Genomic DNA, 15,373 nt, shown 5'->3' with positions numbered 1-15,373 from the left:
TCGCGCGATTTATACAAATGTTGTGCGCGAATCAAATTGTATAACGAAATATATAGACACTACAAATTGTATAGCGAATTATATAAATGTTGTGCATGAATTGTATAGTGAAATATACAATCGTTATACAAAAACTGCGAATTGTATAGCGAATTATACAAACATATACAAATGTTGCCCAAATTATACAAACGCTGCTATAACTATAGCTACGAATTGTAATTAGCAAACTATAGCTATGAAGCATAATTAAGATATTTTTGAGTGGCTATATGCGAAAATTCTCCTATTATTAGCTAGGTAGTCAGGACTGGGCCTTAATTTTAGTACCAGTCCAGTCTCCTCTACTAAGAATTTTTAGTAAACAAACACCATATATTGCACATTTTAAGATTGTCTTTGGTTGCCTTATCCCAACACAAGACTGGTATTACTTATTAGAGCCAATGGCTCGATGAGACGAGCATGAAAATGGTGGAGAGTAGCTTTACCTACAATAAATTTCTAGTCAATTAACTTCATGAAGGTTATGGTGATGGAAAATCTCGTATTTAGTTCAAGGGACATATTGTTGGATATGTGATCGAAGTCTTACATTAAAAGTTGATAAGAAAAAGAAAACATATATACTGTAAGATATATAGATACTTATATTAATGTAGTTTGAGGCCTTTTGGAAAAATCATATGAATTTTAACATAAATCAACCAATATAATTACTCTATGTTAAAGGTAGAAACTAAAGACAGTTGCAATATATATGTCTCAATGCCTTTCTACCTTGTTGCATGGATATTTGTTCGGGATAATTATCGGTATATATATACCGTTTGGTCAATTAGTTTACTAATATGATCAAAATATACATAACATATGCACTATCAGTATATATATATTGCATATATCATTTGGTGTACTAAACAACTTGAGCTATAAAATAGGTCAATTTTGTCATGTTTTGAAAAGCAGGAGGGTACTAGGGTAGGTGTTCCTCCATAACAAGAGCTCCTTTTACTATTATCTATATAGGGGGCGGAACTAATGAGAGTTACGAATTCGATAGAACCTAATAATATTAATTCAAATTACACTCTTTATATTTGTTGCGAAATCTACTGAATATGTATATATACATCCATCTATCTTAATTTGTTTGTCTAGTTTTGATTTGACAATAAGAAATCAAACAAAAATTTTGTATCTTTACGATCTTAAACTAAAAATATGTGAAATGTACCAAAAAATTTCTTTAATCTGATACCCAAACATGTCATGATTTTGAATAATCTTTCTCTTGAGTTCATGTCTTGTGTCACATAATCTATATATGATCATTTTAATAGTACCTCAAGGCTTCTTTTTTTTCCTGTTTTTCTCTTACAATAAGAGAGGCAGGGACAGACATAAATTTGATGGAATATCTTTTGACATTAATTCCCAAAAAAAGGTGAATAAAAGCAAGTGCCTTTGTGTAAAAACTACCTGAACACTCCACAAAGCATCAGATAATAATAACATTAAGTGGATCTGAGGTGTCAGCCACTTACAATGAAACTACTAGCTAGCTCTCATCCATCATCATCATTATTTTTTTTGTGTGTGTTATCTTGATGGGGAAAATTAGTACCTCTTCTTTCCTCATCAAACTTTGTCCCATGGCAATTTTTAAGGATGACCTGTAACTTGATAACCAATACTCCTTCCGTCTTAATTTATATGATTCAGTTTGATTTGATGCGAAGTTTAACAAAGAAAGAAAGAAAAAGATATTTTTAAAACTTATGGTCTAAAATAAGGTATATATATATTTGTGTAACTATAAATAATTTCATTAAGGGTAAATAGGACATTTTAAAGTTAAATTGTTATTAAATATAGAAATAACTCATTTTTTTATATTGACTAAAAAAGAAAGTAAGTCATATATATTGAAAAAGAGAGTTGTTATAAACATATTTGTATTATAGTGAATGTCTATTAATTAGATTCTTTGGGAGAAAAGTTAGAAATCCTAGGGGAACCAAGTCAGTTTTCCCTTATAAATAAAGGGATTCCCCTCATTGTTTATTTATCCTTCAAGAGAAATAACAAGTCTTCTCTCTTCTCCCTACTTTCTCTTTCTTCTAATTTTATAGTTTCATAATACGTTATCAGCACGAGACTCTACCGTCTTAAAGAGTGAAGGGTAAGTTTGAAGGCTAAGGTATTATTAATTTTCATGCTTTTTAATATGGCTAACTGTCAAAACTTGAGTTCGTTGCCCTCCATAGTTCGGGCAAGAACTACCTTTCATGGGTGTTGGATGCTGAAATCAATTTAGATGCTATGGGTCTTGCAGACACCATTAAAGATGAAAATAAAACATCAAAATAAGACTATGCTAAAGTTATAATATTCTTGTGTCATCATCTTGATGAAATTTTGAAAATTGAATATCTCATAGTCAAGGATCCACTTGTTTTGTGGAAAAGCCTGAAAGAAAGATATGACCATTTGAAGATGGTCCTACATCCAAAAGCACGCACGATATGATTGGATGCATCTAAGGCTACAAGACTATAAGTCTATTCATGAGTACAATTCTGTTATGTTCAGAATTACTTCTCAATTGAAACTATGTGGAGAAACGATTAGTGATATTGATATGATGGAAAAGACGTTCTCTACTTTTCATGCCTCGAATGTGCTCCTGCAGCAACAATATCGAGAGAAAGGTTTCAAGAAGTATTCTGACCTAATTTCTCATCTTCTTGTGGCTGAACACAATAATGATTTAATAATGAAAAATAATGAGAATCAGCCTACTAGATCTACACCACTTTCTGAAGTGAATGAGGTATGCGCCCACCATGCTAGACGTGGAAAAGATCACGGTCATGATCGTGAACGTGGACGTGGTCGTAATTCTGGTGAAGAACAAAATTTTGTTCCTGGTGTTAATCATTCATCAAAAAAAAATCACCATCAAAAGGAAAAGAGAAAAGATGAGAAGCGTGAAACAGTTAGAGCAGGCTGTTTTCGATGTGGTGCAAGAGGTCACCATCAACGTGATTGTCGTACTCCCAAACACTTGGTTGAACTTTTTCATGCATCACTAAAGAAGAAAGAGAAAAATTCTGAAACTAAAACTAATTTTGTTTCTGAAAATCATGTTGACATCACACATTTGGATGTAGCAGATTTCTTTGCACACCCTGAAGGAAAGATAGATCACTTAATTGGTGATGGTTCTGTGGCTATGGAAGAATGAACAACTTTTAATTTTTTTTTTATCAATTGAATAAATCGTGTAATGATATTGTTTACATGAGTACTAGTTGTTAATTAGTTTAGTCATATTATAGTTGTTCATTATAGAATCGAATTTAATTTGATTTTGGCTTGATTAAATAAATTTTTAGTTGAATAGCATTTTAAGATTATTATTATTATTATTTGATGAAAAAAAATTGGTTGATCTCTTTATCTGCGGATTCTTTGACTTACTGTTATCCTTTGCCGTCAATGATAAACTCAAATTAAAAAAATTAAAGGGTGCATCTTACTGATACCATATTTACTATATGAACTTAGTGTCCATTGTTCTCTAAAATCCTAAACTTTTGAGTTGATATTAGTTTGGCAGATTCTGGTGGATTTGTTTTTAGCCAAATAGTGAATTCTATTACGTGTTTTAAAATTAGGTTTTAAATTAGTCTAGTATAAAAGACATACATATAATTGTTAGTTTATATCTTAAATAACAGGAGTTGTCATAACTCATCTATATACAATACAATTGGCTCTGAAGAGGAGTTGTCAGAACTCATCTAAGACCTCTAAGTTTGTTACTAACTTGGATTAAGTTGTTATTATTTTCCATTGTACAATCAACAACATCACAACAACTACGTTATTGGTGGGATGATATGTAATATAATGCTCATTATTAATTTAGTATACTGGTATTTATATTGTAGTTTTTGACAACACGTAAATTGAATATATATTTATTTTGTGTATGTCATTTTATGTGAAGATATGGATATTTCTCGAAGCATGTTATTTAATTATGAAGACATTTGCTTGATTGATTATGGTACAATATATACGATATTTAAAAATGAGAAATATTTTTCTCATTTAAATATGGGCAAAATAAATGTTTCTATGATTTCTGGTAGTACTAATTTGATTGAGGGCTTCGAAAGAGCCATTATGATTTTGCCCAAGGGATCTAAACTCATCATTAATAATGCTATGTTTTCTCCTAAATCTCGGAGAATTTTATTGAGTTTTAAAGATATCTGTGAAAATTGTTATCATATCCAAGCAATGAATGAAATGAATCTTGAATATTTTGGCATCACCAAGAATATCTCTGGGATGACATGTGTTATAGAAAAGTTCTCTGCTTTGTCTTCGGGCTTGTATTGGACAAGAATTAGTGCAATTGAGGCACATTCTATAATAAATCAGAAGTTTACTAATTCCAATACTTTTGTACTTTGGCATGATCGTCTAAGACATCCTGGTCTATAATGATGAGACGAATTATAGAAAATTCAAATGAATATCCATTAAAGAACCTAAATATTCTTTTAAAGGGTGAACTTTCTTGTACTGCTTGTAATCAAGGCAAGGTAATTATGAGACCATCACCAACGAAAGTTGAGATTGAGTCCCCTACATTCTTGGGACGTACACATGGAGATATTTGTGGACCTATTCACCCACCTAGTGGGTCGTTTAGATACTTTATGGTCCTTATAGATGTTTCATCTAGATGGTCTCATGTGTTTCTATTGTCATCTCGCAACTTCGCATTTGCAAAATTATTGACACAAATAATACGATTATGGGCACAGTTCCCTGATAATCAGATTAAGTCCATTCGCCTTAATAATATTGTAGAGTTTTCATCCCAAGCATTTAATGATTATTGCCTATCCATTGGGATAAGAATTGAACATCCTGTTGCTTATGTTCATACTCAAAATGGCGTTACTGAGTCATTAATTAAACGTCTGCAGTTGATAGCAAGTCCATTGCTTATGAAAACTAGGTTCCCCACTTCTGTATGGGGTCAAGCAATCTTGCATGCTGCAATACTTATTCGTCTTAGATCGATAAATTATCATAAGTTTCTCCATTTCAATTGGTTTTGGGTCAAGAACCTAATATATCTCATCTAAGAATTTTTGGATGTGCTGTACACGTGCCTGTAGCACCACCATATTGCAATAACATGGGCCCCCAAAGAAGGTTAGGAATATAGGTTGGGTTTGAATCACCCTCCATTATTCGCTCCTTGAACCATTAACTGGAGATATGTTTACTGCTTGATTTGCAGATTGTCGGTTTGATGAGATGTTTTTTTCAAAATTAGGGGGAGAAAATAGTGAAATCAAAAGAGAAATTTTGTGAAAAAATTTATCGTTATCTCATCTTGATCTATGTGCTTCTATTTGCAAGTAAGAAGTACAAAATATTATTCACCTGCAGAGAACTGCAAATCAAATGTCAGACGCATTTACATATTTGATAAGAATTACTAAATCACATATTCTTGCAGAGAATGTCCCAATTCAAATTGATGTCCTTATAGGATCATCTACTAGTGTCATAGCAAATGAGTCAAAGGCACGCCTTAAGCCTGGTAGACCATTAGGTTCTAAGGATCAAAATTCTAGAAAAATAAAAATAAAAGATAAAGATGACACTATGAAAGAGTCTTATATGGAAGTTCAAGATGTGAGGAATTTTGATATCCTTGAAGGAATCAATGAGCTTGAGACTCAAGAAAATAAGAAACTATCCATAAATTCAAATGATGTTGAAACTAATCTGAATCGATCAGAAGTAGTGGTGGATTATGTCTTTACATATAATGTTTCAACAAAAATCATGCAAGATAGTGATGATCTTGAACCTTAATTTGTTGTAGAATGTCGACAAAGAGATGATTGGACAAAATGGCAAGAAGCAATTCAATCAGAATTGAATTCACTAGCCAATCATGAAGTTTTTGGACCTATAGTTCAAACACTTAATAGTGTCAAACCCGTTGGCTATAAATGTGTCTTTGTGCCAAAAAGAAATGAGAAAAATGAAATACAAAGGTATAAGGCACACCTTGTTGCACAAAAATTTTCACAAAGGCCTGGAGTTGATTATGAAGAGACATACTCACCCATTATGGATGCAATAACATTGCGTTATCTCATTAGTTTCACAGTCCATGAAAGACTTAAAATGTATTTGATAGATATTGTTACAACCTATCTTTATGGATTACTTCATAATGAGATATACATGAAAATCCCCGAAGGATTTAAAATGCCCAAAATATATAGTTCAAAGTCTCAAAAAATATATTCAATTAGAATGCAAAGATCATTGTATGGTTTGAAGCAATCTGGATGCATATGGTATAACCATCTTAGTGAGTATTTATCTAAGGAAAGTTATATAAATGATTCAATTTGACCATGTATTTTTATAAAGAAAACAACATCAGAATTTGTTGTACTTGTTGTTTATGTTGATGACATAAATCTTATTAGAACTCCAATAGAGATTCAAAAGGCAATTGATTATTTAAAGAATGAATTTGAGATAAAAGATCTTAGAACGACAAAATTATGTCTTGGTTTGAAAATTGAACATTTGAAAAACGGTATTTGTGTTCATCAATCTACCTACACAGAAAAAGTGTTGAAAAGATTTTATATGGATGGAGCACATCCATTAAGTACTCCGATGATTGTTCGATCACTTGATGTGAATAAGGATCCATTCCGACCTCAAGAAAAGAATGAAGAAATTCTTGGTCCTGAAATACCATATCTTAGTGAAATTGGTGCACTTATGTAACTTGCTAACACTACAAGACCTGATATAGACTTTTCGATTAATTTGTTTGCAATGTATAGTTCTTCTCCTACTAAGAGACATTGAAATGGGATCAAACACTTATTACAGTATCTAAATGGGACTATCAATATGGGCTTATTTTATTCTAATAGTTGCAGTCTCGATCTTGTTGGTTATGCTGATGCATCGTATTTGTCTGGCCCACACAAAGTTCGATCTCAAACAGGCTACATGTTTATATATGAGGGTACTGTCATATCATGGAGATCTACGAAGCAGTCTATCGTGGCCACTTTATCAAATCAGGCTGAGATCATAGCTATTCAAGTCGAGAATGTGTGTAGTTGAGGTCCATGGTACATCTCATTCGAGAAAAATGTGGTTTAAAATATGACAAAGTACCCACAATTTTATATGAAAATAATGTTGCATGCATAGCACACCTAAAAGTGGGATTCATAAAAGGAGATAGAACGAAGCACATTTCGTCAAAGCTTTTCTACACACATGAGCTCCAAAAGAATGGTGATATCAATGCGCAACAGATTAGTTCAAGTGACAACGTGGCTGATTTATTTACTAAGTCTTTACAAACTGCAACTTTCAAGAAGAAGGTGCATAAGATTGGAATGTGAAGATTCAAGTCTCTGGATTGATGTTCTAATTAGAGGGAGTTAATACGCGTTGTACTCTTTTTCCCTTACGAGGTTTTATCCCACTGAATTTTCCTTGTAAGGTTTTTAATGAGGCAGGTTAGATATGCATACTCTTTTTTTCTTCACTTGAGTTTTCTTTCTTTATTGAGTTTTCTCTAGTGAGGTTTTAAGGAGGCACATTATAGACATTCAAGGGGGAGTGTTATAAACATATTTGTATTATAGTGAATGTCTATTAAATAGATTTCTTGGGAGAAAAGTTAGGAATCCTACTTGGGAATCAAGTCAGTTTTCCCCTATAAATAAATGAGTTCCCTTCATTGTTTATTCATCCTTCAAAAGAAATAACTAGACTTCGCTTTTCTCCCTACTTTCTCTTTCTTTTTATTTTATAGTTTCATAACAAGAGTATATTACAAGAGAATCATTAGAAATTTCAAATCACAACAGTCAACTTTTGCTTTAGAATTGGGGAAAAAAGTTATCCTTCCTAGAACTACCCCTAATAACGTACTTACGAAATGGATATGTATATAATAACAAAGATTCGTCATCATTCATTATGTTTTAGCTTAATTATTATTTGAATAAGTAAAAGTTGTATTTTCGCACAATTGGGAATAGTATATCTTATCTTCTGCGTGTCTGTGAAATTTTGAAAAATTCAGATATCTCAGTCCTCAGAGTCCAGAAATAGAAGATAGTGAGTTAAGAATTTTTTGAATGAACAACTGTGTTCCTTTGTATACATTCGGAGTCCATTGACGAGAAGTGTTGGGGACAATTCGTGAACCCAATTCCTATTTCCGTGAAATTATTAATACTTATAAGGAAATGACATTTGAACCTAACTCAACTTTGAAAGCTAGTTCATTAAGTGAGGATTGTCCAAGTTCATATAAACAGACCACTGGTCCATTTTCCAACCAATTCCTACCAACCATATAGAACGTTAGCTTCCATTCATTACCATTGTGCTATAGCACCTCTACTATTTTTGGTGAAACGAGATTTCGTTCATTTTTTCTGCATAAGAACATGACCGTATAGTTAAAATGTTGTATGATATATGGACTTGCAAAGTTATCTTAAGAGAAAAGGCATAGAATTCACTTTGAACTTGTCCCAAAAAATTGAATACGCACTCAAACTATTACGACAACGTATTACATACTTGTACACTCAACCTTTTTTCCTTTTCTTAATTATACTGCTTTCTAAAATTGTCATTAGCAACTTGAAAGTCTGAAGATAATCCAATGAATGTCTTACCTTAAGGCCAATTAGAAACCATGTAGGAAATGTAGGTGTAAAAAGAACTTCACAATTGCTTGTTAGTTCTTTTTTCGTTTGTATTTATATATTCTCAAAAGTATATGGCTCAATTCCAAATAAGATAGGATCGGCTATAAAAATCATCACTAACCATATTTTTATTTAAGCTCAAATTATATCATCACATCATGCCAAATAAAATTAAAAATGAAAAATAAGTTAAAACTCTGGATGTATAGCTTGCTCAAATTATTGGTCCCAAACCTAATTAAAAGAAAAGGATTAAATTAGATTAGCAATGGGTATAATATTTGTCTGTTCATTATGAATCATAAGGGGTATATGACAAAATTACCATAATTACATCATTAAGAGACTAATTAATGGCTATATATATATGCCTTCTTGGTATAGTAAGAGTAGAACAAAAATAATTAATTGCATCTTAGTTTTTTTAAAGTGACAAATATTTTGAATTTTCTTGCTTATAGGTCAGGAGTTCAAGTGTCACCATCCTTCCTTTTCCACCGAACAAGTCAGCCTACAATCCAATATATTAATAAATAAAGCAGAAATAGTCTAAATAAATAAATAATAATCAAAAGCAAAAGTTTTTCAATTTAATTACCCTCAAAAATTGATTGTCACAAGTACAAGCTACTAAAGAAAATAAAACTAAAATAAAATACAGTCTCAATATGTCTTCAACAATCAAGTAGAATAAAGCATAAAAGTATAGAAAATCAGAGAGTATGCTAAATGTCAATAGCTACCTCTCTCAAAAATCTTGAAAAGCCTCGAATGATCAGAAGGAGACGGTGATCAAAGTCTAGGCTCAAAACCTACACAAGTGTAGAAGCAAGGGTGAGTACCAAACAACGCGGTACAAAGAAAACTAACCAGAAAAACTAAGTAAATATAATAGAATACACGAACTCCTTTTCTAACCCAACAGAACCTCCAGACTACAACTTGCACATAAATCATCCCAACCTAATAGTTCAACTATACAGTTCAATAAGGTTTAGATCACAGCTCAATATCACAAGATATATCGTACAAATACTCACAAGTCACAAATAAGCATCAAATTGTTAACACAGATATGCAGAATATGTGTATGCACATTCACTGATCATGCATGTGTGCAATTATCGGCAAAGACCTCGGCATAATAAACACTGACCGAAAATGACCTTGATCTCATAATCTCTAATCGAAAATGACCTCGGTCCCAAAACCTCGTCGAAAATGACCTTGGCCATATAATCTCATCAAAAATGATCTCGGCAATGTAATTCCCGTCGAAAATGACCTTGGCAATATATCCCGTCGGAAATGACCTCGGCAATATAATCCCACCGAAGGTGACCTTGACAATATAATATCTTTGAACGAAAATGACCTTAGTCTCACAATCACATACCTCTTATCATAGTGTTTTAAAACCAATGCAAACAACATGCTCACACAAGTAATGAGGAATAATCAATTCAGACAAACCGCAGTCATAATTAGACTATCAAGTATTTCATTAAATACACATAGATATCTAGATTATGATAGGTAATATTCAATACTTAACAATATCACACATAATCTTTTATTAATCCCGTCGATTCATTTTAGATTAGTTCATATCACAATTAAACTCATAACCTCACCCTCATTACGTCCCACACATATACAATGGGATATTCGAGAGTTTTAAGATATTCGAGAGTTTTAAGATTCCACTTACCTTAGACAATACACGCTCAATCAATCCACGTGAGCCTTTTCCTTCTGAATGCACTCCAAATCACCACAATCTATAGTAAATTTAAGTCCAAATCAAAATACGGAACCAACGATATCCATATCATATTTTTGAAAATTGGACTGAAACTGACCCGAAATGCCCGAAAAACTCGATTCTGAAAACGAGCAGAAAATTTTAGATTTTTTTATATGAACAACATCCTCAAAGTATTTGGAATTTACTAGAGAAAATGGAAGTGGATTCGAACTTAAAATGAGCTCACAATCATCGAAACATTGATCTTCTGGTTTCTTGAAACCCCCCAAACTTTTGGACTCAAAACCACAGATTGAAGATGAAAATCGCTATGTAATCAACAGAAAATGAAGTAAATGGGTTGAAATCACTTACCCACACTATTCCACGCAAAAATCCTCTTGAATCTCTTCCCCTCGAGCTCTCAAAGTCTAAAAATGGCGGAAAAGGCTCTAATTCTCGTTCTTTAGGAAGAACGCTGTCCAGACATGTTTTACTCTTCGCGATCCCAATGGCTTATTCCTCGCGATCGCGATGAGCCAGATGGTCAACTCATTAATGGACTTTCGTGATCGCGGAGTAGGACTTCCGATCGCGATGACTTACCCACCTGGTGCTTTGCGATCGCGACTAGGCTTACGCGATCTCGAAGGGCAATTATCCCTACACCAGATTGCAGATACATAGCTTTTTCCTCTAAGTTTCAATTCTTGGAATCAACCCTCAAAATTCGTTCGGAACCTCATATAGAAAAATCATATATGCAACTCTACTAAACTCGACGAAACAATCAAAATTTGATTTCGAGGCCTCCTTGACCTGGAAACCAAAAAGTCGCAACTAAACCAACATTATAACTCAAAAGACCAAAACGCCCTTGGAGCTTTCGAAAATACACAGAAACTTTCACTAAGCCTAAAATCACCCTCTGAATCCAACGGAGTCGTCGGAATTCAATTTTGAACCTCCAATCCTCAAATATTGACCAAAGTCAAACCAATGGCCAAAAATTCAACTATTTCCAACTCAACACCTCAAATCCACGATATGACCCCGAATATGATTCCGTCAACTCTCATAGATCAATTTCAACATTTCAGAATTAGTGGAATCGACGGAATTCCGTTCCGAGATTTGAAACTCCGAATGATCTCAAATACCACTTTTGAGTCATTCTAAAACTCAAACTTTACCAAAAATCTCAACTTCTCAAGAAAACTACGGAATCGACATCAGATATCAATCAAATATGACTCGGAGAAACTACTGGGAGAGGTAAAATAGTCTTTTTATGAAAATTTTCGAAAATGACCTTAAGGGTCATTACATCAAGTCATGAAAGTGGTCACTAATGTTAGCATTAAGGATTAGGGTAGACTGTCTACATCACACCCCTTGAAGTGCGGTTCTTCCCCAAACTCTACTAACGCGGATGATTTGTGCATCGAATTGCCTTTTGCTAATAAAACCAAAATCATACATCAAACATTTTGGCTTGAGAGAGTTTCTGTCCTCTGTCTATTAATTTCAACCAATTTCTTGGTGAATGACATCAAAATTTGTCTATTTTCACCTTAGTCAATCATCTGTTGTAGCAGAGCTGTTAAGACAGCTACCAGACAATTCAATAGAAAATATTTCACAGGGTACAATATCTGATTTTTATATGCTGAGCTAATTGGAATGCAAATCACATGAAAAAAGTTACATTAGAAATAAAAAATAATTTATGACCAAGAAACTCCAAACTTCCTTACAAAGTCTCATTAATTCTCCTTTCTTTGAACAATTTCCCAAAATCAAATTCAGATAATTGTGCCAAAAGTAACAAGCCAAATTTTTTCTATAGATACATGCCCTTTGAAGGGTATGTGATGCACATAGTTGTTATTACAAATTGATTGATAATCCGATAAAAATGATAACTAATTAATATGTTATTAGAAGTCAAATTACACTAATTACATAAAATATATTTTCACTGTCAATATATATTTATATATATATATATATCAAAACAGACTTTGAATATACCATAAATTTCATTAGTCATGTGCAAAGTTAGGGGATGCCATGAGATTCATTCAAACCTTCTTAATCTTCACCCGATCAAAATTACTTTATATTCTTTTTCTATTTACTTATTTATATTTTAAATTCACTTAGTAAAAATTCCGACGAATTTTATTTGATAAGGAGCTTGTTTTACCCAAGGTGCTTCACTTGAGTTAATGTCCTATCATCTGAGGAAATTCTGAAACTGGTAATCCTTGTCGAAAATAACATGTAAGGAATATTTTTCTAATGATTTTGTTTTGTTTTCATGGCTGAAAGAGTGGGGTCTGTAAGCATAGATGTGCTGATATTAACAGACAGTACATAAGTAAGTGGGATGTTGATTGCCTTGGTGAAAAGGAAAAAAAAATATTCTATATCCAACTCATAAATTCCTTGAAAAAGTTTCTTATATTCACACTAACATTTTACAACAAAAAATTTCCTTCATCTCTCTATGATTCTATCCTTCAAAAAAAATGTATCTAATAATATGTTGATAAATAGCTCATAGCTAATATATTTTTCATAATTCATCGCTAATTCATTATTATATAGAGTTGACAATGAATAAAAAAAAAGGACAGCCCGGTGCACTTAAGCTTCCGCTATGCGCAGGGTCCGGGGAAGGGCCCGACCACAAGGGTCTGTTGTACGCAGCCTTACCTTGCATTTCTGCCAGAGGCTGTTTCCAAGGCTTGAAGAGTTGACAATGAATGTTTGGATATAATACAGAAATGTGCCCTTTAACTTAGCCTTAATTGATATCTATGTCCTCTAATTTTGTATGTGCATAAAAAGACACTTAAATTAGTATAAAGTTAAACAGGTAGATACACGCATCCTACGTGACATAGTACATGTAGATGCCATGTAGAAGACGAATTGTCACGTTGGACACATGTATCTATTTGTTTAACTTTATACAAATTTAAATACCTATTTGTACACACCCAAAATTGAAAAACATGTCAATTGAAGTTAAATTAAAAAATACATTTATATATTTGCATTTAGCATTTTTTTTTTGTTGAGAATTTGACTGCATGGGTGCTCCACATTGGAATTGGTCTCACCAAATGTTTAATTATTAAATGGAAATCAAGGAATCTTAATCATGTTACTTAGTTATCATGATTAATGAAGAAAGAAGGAATTTTAACTAAACTTGACCAGTCTGTTCCTATGATTAGAACATTTTTCTTGGCTAATAAAAGAAACTTAGGAGCAAAATTCAACTTAGTACCTCTAGTTACTTCACTTCACCCCTCTAGTGGTGAAGAAGTTATGGACTTATCAGAACCTATATTAAATAAGTATAAATAATAAATTTTGAATTCAATAAATTAGACAGGATGGGATAAAATTCGAATTCAAATTTAAATTCAAAAAAATTCAAATCTTGAATTCGCTTTTTCCTATGGCCTATGTTGGTTGACTCTACAAAAAATGTTATCATATACGTATCAGATCCTTTAAAAATGCACGATCAATACCATATCATGTAGGTGCAATATTCATTTACTAATAGGCAACATCATGTTTATACTTTCATGATTTTTATTTTCCATTATATATTTACATTCCAATCATGTTATATTGCCTAGTCATGAATATCATTCAAGTCCAACAATTTTCTTCTTTTTTTTTTGTTGAAAAAGATGAAAATGATACTACTAGATTAAGATAGGTAAGAATGACATAATGCTTGTGTCATTTTCAGTAAGGCAATTATATATATATATATATATATATATGTTCCAAAGGGGTTACATAAAACCAGCTTGGGGGATAGATATGAATTATATTCTTTGTTGGGATTGTGGCTAGTTCCTTTCATTTCACTTTTTTGGATTCCTCATGAGACCATATATTCTTCTTTTCCTTTTATTTTTTTTAATTTTTCATCAATTATTTTGTATTCGTTTTGAGATTTGACTAATTTAGAATCATGTTAGAAAGTCCTAATTTGAGAGTAAATCACTTCCTTCCAAAAATCCGTTGTTCCGTATTCGTTTTGAAGTTTGACTAATTTAATATCATATTGAAAAGTCCTAATTTGAGAGTAAAGCGCCCCTTCAAAAAACAACATATCAAATATTCAAATAAGAAATTATTAATTAATAATAAAAAATACTTATCATTCCACCGTAACCTTGAGTGGTATCTTCCTTTCTATTCATTGCTTTTGAATTTGTGAGACAGATATCTCTTCTTTTATATATATATATATATATATATATATATGGGTCCTCTAGCACAATAATAATTGATGATCAATTTAAAGAATACTTTAGTTTAAGTGACACTTTGATCTCATATTTGCTACTCAATATTAGGCATCATGCATCATCCTAGAATCTCCTTTTTACTTTGTAATGGAATATATTAAAGCAAGAAAAAAAGAAAAGAAAAAGATACTTCTATTACCCCCTCTTTTTTCTTGATTTTCACACATCTTAGTCATATAATTAAAATATTACAGAATCCAATCATACCCTTTGTTCTTTTCATTTTTTTCAACTTGAACTATACACAACATGATCAACAACATTATTTTGTATTATTAATTAGTGGCAGAATCAGAAATAAAAAATATCAAACATGAGAGTCAAACCTGCAATTTTTCATACAATAATTCACCCATAATTTCATAAATCTCTGACAAATCTCTCTTTGATCTCCAAACACAAAACTAGGTAGCAACGACCCTTATTTATAATATATAGTCCAAAAAATATTTTGTATAGAAACT

General features: G+C 32.2%; 1 protein-coding gene across 1 annotated transcript; it reads left to right on the top strand.

Moving 5' to 3' along the window:
* The first annotated feature begins 2,647 nt into the window (after positions 1-2,647).
* On the top strand, positions 2,648-3,250 carry LOC129879826 (uncharacterized). Its single transcript, XM_055953551.1, has one exon. It carries the CDS (start codon positions 2,648-2,650, stop codon positions 3,248-3,250), a length of 603 nt encoding a protein of 200 aa, XP_055809526.1.
* Positions 3,251-15,373: the final 12,123 nt, after the last annotated feature.

This window comes from Solanum dulcamara, chromosome 2 (genome assembly GCF_947179165.1).
Source record: "Solanum dulcamara chromosome 2, daSolDulc1.2, whole genome shotgun sequence".
NCBI classification, from domain to species: Eukaryota; Viridiplantae; Streptophyta; class Magnoliopsida; order Solanales; family Solanaceae; genus Solanum; species Solanum dulcamara.
The sequence above is the reverse complement of the archived record's forward strand: the minus strand, read 5'-3'. Positions and strand labels throughout refer to the sequence as shown.

Coding starts and splice junctions, on each gene's coding strand:
- LOC129879826 (XM_055953551.1), top strand. CDS start 2,648: ATGGAAAAGACGTTCTCTACTTTTCATGCCTCGAATGTGCTCCTGCAG.